At 37.7% G+C, this 8,131-nt stretch overlaps 1 protein-coding gene across 1 annotated transcript; it reads right to left on the minus strand.

The window, feature by feature from the left end:
* Positions 1 to 319: 319 nt before the first annotated feature.
* On the minus strand, positions 320 to 1,603 carry LOC128578364 (COP9 signalosome complex subunit 5-like). Its single transcript, XM_053580951.1, has one exon. The coding sequence runs from the start codon at positions 1,337 to 1,339 to the stop codon at positions 359 to 361; it is 981 nt and encodes a 326-aa protein (XP_053436926.1). The 5' UTR covers positions 1,340 to 1,603; the 3' UTR covers positions 320 to 358.
* Between the last annotated feature and the right edge of the window lie 6,528 nt (positions 1,604 to 8,131).

Here is an 8,131-nt window from a genome sequence, read left to right on the forward strand (position 1 = left end):
TATAGAGTATTTCCAGCACCCCAGAAGGTTCCTTCCTGCTCCTTCTCAATACTACCCTTCCTCTGCTGAGTAACCATTATTTTAGCCTGTTACCATACATTAGTTTTGTCTCCATTGAACTTGATGCAAATGAGATCATACATTTGTATGTATAATTGCTCACCATTATTCATTTATGTTGTTGTGAATAGCATAAGTTTGTTCTTTTTTTTCATTTTAAAGCATTTTATTACAGGGTGTTAATATTCAGGACACTTTTTCAGAGCTCCTTATACTTGTAATCAATTTGAGTTTTAAAGTGTTACTTGAGTTTTTTTCTCATACTGGCTTTCAGGCAAAAGTACTATTCAATGACTGTTTAAGAGATATTAATTTGATTAAACAGTTTATCCTTAATAACCTGAGACATCAATCCATGGATAGCTTCTATGGTAGTTTTACAGCTGTCTCTTGTAGCTTTGGCAAGTTTGTCTTCTGACTTCCGGTTGTGTGTTTCTAAGCTCAACATGATACTCCCTCTTCCCAGCTGGGCCTCTGATTGCTCTAACTTTTCAGACAAATCAAAGACCTGCCCAGTGGTATAGTCTGCATTAATAAGCAAGCTAGAGGAACTCAGTGTATTCACCCAGTATTTATTCCACAAAAGTTCAAGCAATATGCGATCCAATGAGGATTTGAAATATGAGACTTCTAAGGCATGATATTGTTTGCAGTGTACACCAAAGTCTTCTATTTTATTAAGTGGGATAGTTTGGTATTCAGAAGGTCCTTCATCAGGAGGTTTGTAGCCTCTTGGGTATGTCCTAAAGGCGCCAAGATTCACTTTCCCTGCAGATATTGTTCTTGTTGGATCAATCACCACTGCTACAAAGGGTTCCTGGAACTGCTGATTGGGCATCTGAGTACTAACATCAATCCCAGGGTGGCTGTGATACCAGCCAATTGCATTTTCAAGGCGGCCAACCTGTTTGGCATTTTCTATGTATGCAGCCATGTACTCATATGCAGCAGCCTTAGTGTTTACTCGGGTTTCAGTGCCCTCTACAGGTAAAGCAAAACTATCCATAATGATCATGGTTTCACCATCCACCTTTCCTGGCATCAAACCTATCACTTCCAAGTTGCCTCCTGATCTGGCATGCATCACCATTTTCAGTAGAGCCAATGCTGAGATTTTGCAGTACTTAAAGTAATGGTGATCCTTAGTCCAGGGCTTCGCTGCGAGGATTTCTTGCTGCTGTTTCTTGTCATATTTGTACATTTCATCGATACTCTGAGCTTCCTGCATGTTATTGGCCAATTCCCAGGTTTTCTGCGTCATACCACTCCCGGATGCCATCGCCGAGGAATCGGAGAAGGTGTCGACTCCACAATGAAGATGGAACTTGACCTCGCTAAATGTGCGAGTGTAGGCTTCTGACCCTTACCACCACAGGTGGAAACTCTTATGAGCTTCTCGAGGCAGCCATGACACAAGTTTGTTCTTTTTTATTTCTGTGTAGTATTCTGTTGCTGGAAATTTGAGTTACTTTCAATTTTTAGCTTTTATGAATAACACTGCCATGAATATTCTTGAACATATCTTTTGGTAGACATAATTACTCTTATTTGTTATCTATTTACCTAGGAATGAAATTGCTGAGTTATAAGCATAGGCAGTAGATACCAGTTTTCCAAAGAGGCTGAACCAATTTCCATTCCTGGCAGCAATGTAGGATGGTTCCAGTTGCTCTACATCCTCTCCAATCCTTACTAATTTTGGAGCAGTCCTGGTTCATTGTAAACGTTCTAGTGAGGGTAAGGTGGTATCTCATTGAGATTTAACTTTGAATTCCCCTGATGGCTGATGTTGAGCAGGTTGCATATAATTACTGGTCATTTGGTTACCAATTTTAAAGATTTTATCGAATATTTTGTTCATTTTTAAAAACAATTTTTACCTGTTTTATTGATTTGTAACATTTTAAAAATAAATTTGAACAAAATTCCTTTCTTAAATGTATGTTTTGTGTTTTCTCTCAGTCTGTAACTTGCCTTTTTACTCTCTATATGTGATTTTTTTTTGATGAGCAGGAATTCTTAACTTTTGTAAAGTTTAATTTATCAATGTTTTCTTTTATAGTTAATGCTTCTGATGTCCTATTTAAGAAGTTTTTGCTTACCCCAAGGTTATGAACATATTCTGCTGCTTTTTCTTCCAGAAGACTTACTAACTCCTTGTTCCCATTTAAGTCTTTGTTCTGTTTCAGATTAAACGTATATTATGTGAGATTAGGTGTAATCTCGTTTTACCTTTAGTACTCTTTCTGCATTCACTTGTTTTGTGAGTTCCTTCTAATTCAACACCAGAAGAAAACTTTACCTTCACCCACATTACTTTTAAGACAGGGCAATATCAGTGCCAAAGGACAAACATGTTTAGACATATCAATGCTTCCATGAAGCCATTTCAACAGACAAATCTGAGTGAGGTGCATCTAGGCAATTCACTTTTAAGAGCAGATATTGCTTTACCTCCCTGCTTATCCATTTCTAACCCATTCTGCACTCAGAGCAGGTAGCATTATGTGGTCTAAGACTATAAAGATGAATACGTCTGCTACACGAGCTTCAATTCTTAGCTTCTGAATAGTTTCTGCTGTGCAGGGCTTTTTAGTAGCCCATGTGGTATGTAAGGGGCTATATAAATGCAAATTTCATTTCATTTAGAAAGGAAATGAGCCACACTAAATGGACATGCATACAACTCTGGAATTAAAAGGAGAGTGGATTCCTTCTGTCAGCAGGGCCAAAACAATACTCCATATCCAAATACATCTTTTTTAAAAGTCTTAGTAGTTAAAAGGAACATGAGAGTTTGGATAGGAAGAGAAATAGGATGAATTCTTTGTTCCATTTCATTGCTTTATTGCTCAACGGCTATGCGGCAGAACTCACTGTGTTGGTTTTCTTTAGTGATTCCTATTTCTGGATGACCATTGGGCTCAACTGAGATGCTTTTTGACCTAATTCTAATAATTATTTCTAATAATGAGAGACAAATTGTTGTGCCATTGTTGGATAGAGACTTTTTATTCCTCAGCAGACTGGTGAACAACTTAGGAGCAATGTTTTCTGGAGAGAAGGAGAGATCAAGAAAATTATGTGCCTGTGGTGGCAAGGGGCACATGTATGTTATATCTTTCTTCCTGGTAGCAGAAATTTCTCATTAGCATAGGAGGAAAATCTTGTTACATTATCAAAGATAATAACTGAAAAAAGTTTGAATTGATGAACAAACATGTCTTAATTTTCTAATCCTTGGAATACGCAAGAAATATGGGGTTTTAACAGGATGGCTGCCAAGACTACCCACAAGCTAAAAACACAGAAATGAGGGCTTGGTACCTCTAGCTCAGCAGCTAGGGCATCAGCCACATACATCAGAGTTGGTGGGTTCAAACCCAGCCTGGTCCTGCCAAACAACGACAAATACAACCAAAGAATAGCTGGGCATTGTGGTGGGCACCTGTACTCCCAGCTACTTGGGAGGCTGAGACAAGAGAATCACTTAAGCCCAAGAGTTTGAGGTTGCTGTGAGCTATGACATGACGGCACTCTACCGAGGGTGACATAGTGAGACTCTGTCTCAAAAACAAAAAACAAAAAACACAGAAATGAGGACTAAACTAAAATGAGAAAATAAATTGAGCACTCAACTGTATTCAAAAGGAAAAACAGGATTCATCTCCAGTTTCCAGAAACAAAGAAGGGATGTAAGTTCATAGTGTAATCTTATGAGTAGAAAGTCAGAGGTTTGAAGGAAATTGACTAGATACAGGTCCTAGGTGGGTAGAGTCTGAGGTGGACAGTAAATTCTTTTCCACTTTTCCTGTCAAGAAGCAGAATTTCCATTTTTACCTAAGCTTGCCTGTTACTTGCTTTGAGCAAGAAAATGACATAGAAATAATGCTGTATAGGGCGGCGCCTGTGGCTCAAGGAGTAGGGCGCCGGTCCCATATGCCGGAGGTGGTGGGTTCAAACCCAGCCCCGGCCAAAAAAAAAAAAGAAATAATGCTGTATAATAATTAAAGTCATGACTTAAGAGATCTGCAGGTACCATCTTTCCCTTTTGGAATGCTCCCTATTATAATCTAGCTACCATGCTGTGTAATGTTCTAGAAAGTCTTATTGAGGGGTCATACGGAAAAACACAGACACTTCTTATACAAAAGCCCCAGCCAAGATGACTAGCAATAACTCAGCTATAGAAGTCAGCCATCTTTAATGTTTCATGTCCAGTAAATCCTCCAAATGACTGTACCCCAGCTAGTGTCCACATGGAGCAGAAGAATTACTCAGCTGAGCCCAATCAACTTGCATATTCATGAGAGACAATAAATGGTTGTTTTTATTTTAGCACAGTAAATTTCTGAGTAGTTTGTTATACAGTGATATAGAAAACCAAACAAGGATCTGAGCTTTTAATGCCCACATAATAACAGAATACAACTGTCCCTTGGTATCACTGGGAGATTGGTTCCAGAACCAACTTCAGATACCAAAATCTACAGATACTCAAGTCCCTTATATAAAATGGCATTGTATTTGCATATACCTACACACATCTTCCCTTATACTTTAAATCATCTCTAGATTATTTATAATATCTAATACAATGAAAATGCTATGCAAATAGTTGTTATACTGTATTGTTCAGGAAATAATGACAAGAAAAACAAAATCTGTAAGTGTTCGGTATAGATACAACTATCCATTTTTTTTTTTCTGAATATTTTCAATTCACAGTTGGCTGAATCCACACATGCAGAACTGCCACAGCTATGGTGGGCTGACTGTTTATGGCTTCAGGCCCACACAGTACAGAGGAGAAATGTTGGAACTAAGGCCTCTGCATAAATGCAGGACGTGAGAATACTGTTCCCTTGGTAAAATAGAAACTAGAATTACTCTGCTCACCATCCCAGCTATGTACAAGGAAGCTAGCCACTCTTGTCTTTATTAGGGGACTATATGAAAAAAAACATTCTTGTATGAAAACTGAAGCCTAAGGCCAACATTATACATAGGTGCGGAGTCTAAATTTAAACTTTGTGCAGGATTTCTCTAAACTGTGAAATTAGCACCAACACTGATCAAGGAGGAATGAAACCCCTTGAGTACTTTATGGAAACAATTTAAAACTGTTCTGTTAAAACACTTCCACAATTTAAGGTGGCTGTGACACTTACTGGAGTGGGGAATTTTTGCAGAAGATAAGCTCACAGTAAATATTTGCAAATCACTTGAAGAAATGATTCACCTTGAGGAAGAAAGCAGTCAAGAAACACAGAACACAGAAGGATTAGCAACCCTTGAACATGAAATAAGCAATCCAGTTGAAGAATCTATTTTTTAAGTGTTTAAAAATAATTTTGAAGAAATAATAGGAATGAAAACTAAACTTCAAATATAAACAATATACATAGTTTTAAAGACACATGCCTTTGAAAAAGAACCAAATAGAACATTAAGAAATGAAAAATACTGTCATTGAATTTTTTAAAAAAATCATGGAACATTTTTAAACAACAGAGTTAGCCCAATTGAAGGAAGAATTAGTGAACTAGAAGACAGATTTGAAAAAATTGGTTCTAATTATTATAGAATGATAATGAGTATAAAAAATTGAAAGAGAGATTAAGACACATGAAAAGTAACAGGCAAAGTTCTGACATATGTCTAATAGAGTTCGAGAAAGAAAGGAGAGAGGTAATGGCAGAGAAGGAATAACTGAGAGCATAATATACTAAGTATTTTATTAAAGGTCTGCCAATCATATTTACATTTGTTATCTATTAGTTATCATCATACAGAGGTGAGATTCACTGTTATCCTCATTTTCAGTTGAGAAAAATGAGACTTTGAAAAGCTACATAACTTGGTATTATCTTCCTCTTCCCTCCATTGTAGTGTCTGTTCAATTCCCTGTCTCCCCATTCCACTGGCACTGCTGTTTGGCCAAGGTCACCAACTTTGTGTGGTTGAAGCCAGCGAGTTATAATCGCTCTCCTCTTATAGCATTCACTGCAGCAAAATGAGCTTGCCTGTCTCTGCAGCCTCCATCTCCTTTTCCTGCTTCCTCTACTGTACTTTCCTCTAAACCAGTGGTTCTCAACTTTAGTATGCACAAGAGTCACTACATCAGCACACTAAAAATACAGATTTTTGAATTTTTTGTAGTTTAAACTATTTCAATGCAAGTAGACATCTTTCTTTCAGTTTTGTTCCTGTGGATTGCTCCTTTTGTGTTCCATTTATCTCCATTGTTTATACACTCCTTTCAAGCAAGAAGGTTAATTAATAAGCAAGCAGGTTAATTCTTCAACCTTTCTTTCTTAAGTTGGTCCTATTCCTCCTTTGCTATACATAGGTTAACACATATTTTCTTAGAAGAACCCCTTTTTCTTTGTTTCCTTTTTGCACTGTCTCAAATATTTATTTTTCCAACATACGTCTCCCTCCTAGTGAGAGATAAGAAGTCAATAGGTTCTGAAACATCTATTATTCAAGAAAATGCCTCTGATCTTCACCTCCCAGAGTAGGGTAATACTACCCAGGAGCTAGGCTCCCAGTGTCCCAACATCTTTCTAAGCCAAGGCTAGAGTCAATTTACAGTAGTCTCTTCTGGTACATCTCAGCAATTCTGCATTGTCTCTTGGAGTTTGAGTTCCATAAATTCTCTGGTTTGTATTTGAACTTGCTTTCCCTTCTATAATAACTATGTGTCTCCCCAGTTGGCCAAAAATTGCCAAAGGGTAATTAGAGTACTTGTTTATGATAATCTGCAAAGTCAAATGCTAGTAAAAGTGGGGTGGAGAGTAATAATGGCTGTGTAGGGTCCTTGAAACTTCTCCATCCAAATCTAAAGAGTAGCGCATGAAGATGAGTCAAGGAAAAGAGAGGAAGAGAGAGGGAGAGGGAAAGGGAGAGTATGCCAGTACATGAGAGCAGAGAAGCTGAAAGAGAAGCTGAAGGAAGAGGAAGAGGAGGTAAAGGAAAGAGGGAAGGAGAGATTGAGAATTTTGGGCCCTAAGATGGCATCCTGAGACTTCTGATTCCTGAAGATCTACTCATGCAGTCATAGGAAACCAGAAAGAGAGATAGAGCTAATGATTTTTAAGGTATGATAAACTAAAAAACTAATAAAACTTGACTCAGTAAATGCCCTGTTTTGAGCAGGGAAAGGTAGAGGTGGGCCATGAGTAGACAATAGATCCACAATGAGTCTCCAGTCTCCTTTTACTTAAGTCCATCCTGCAATACAAGCTGCTCAAATACTATTCTCAACAAACAGCTCTGGCCATTTTACTCCCTTTGCTAAAATGACTCCATGAGCATTGTACCGCCTACTGTATAAAGTCAAAGCTCTTTAATCTAGAATTCAAAGCTTGCTACAGTCCTACCCTAGAGTGGTAGGATTCCTGCCTTAACTCCAGTCAGGTTGCTTCCTCACTATCATCACCTCTTTTCCTTCTGTGACTTGGTTGATGCAGTTTCCTTCCCTTGAACACATTCCTCTTATTGTTTGTTAAATGACGTCTGTAATTCAAAGCCTAATTCACATGTGACCTCTTCCATGAAACATGACCAGACATCTCACCAGAAGAGCTAGGTCATTATTCAGAACTTCTATAGAATTCCACAATAATAATAATGCGTGGCAAACAAAGATAAAGCACTTCCTATGTACTCTATGCTAAGTGTTTTACATATTTTAAGTCAATCTTTATTACAAACATAGGAGAAATATTATCCTCAGTATATAAATGAGAAAATAAAGGCAGAGAGTTTAGCTTAAATAACTTGTCCAAGGTCACACAACCCTTACATTGCATTTAGTGCATTGCATATGATGTGGTTGCATATATTTGCTTTATATGCAAGTCTCGTCTCTCTAGTTTAGGCACTAATTTCCTCTAGTATCAAGTCTTAGGCACTAATTTCCTCTAGTATCAAGTCTTTCATTATAACGCACCTTACAAAACAAACATTGGCAAAAGGCAGGAAGGAAAGAGAAGAGGAAGAGAGAGGAGAGCAAAAAGAAGCAAAAGATCCTATATCTTGGCTAGAAGACTATGATTATAAGCTA

Source organism: Nycticebus coucang, chromosome X, assembly GCF_027406575.1.
Source record: "Nycticebus coucang isolate mNycCou1 chromosome X, mNycCou1.pri, whole genome shotgun sequence".
NCBI lineage: Eukaryota > Metazoa > Chordata > Mammalia > Primates > Lorisidae > Nycticebus > Nycticebus coucang.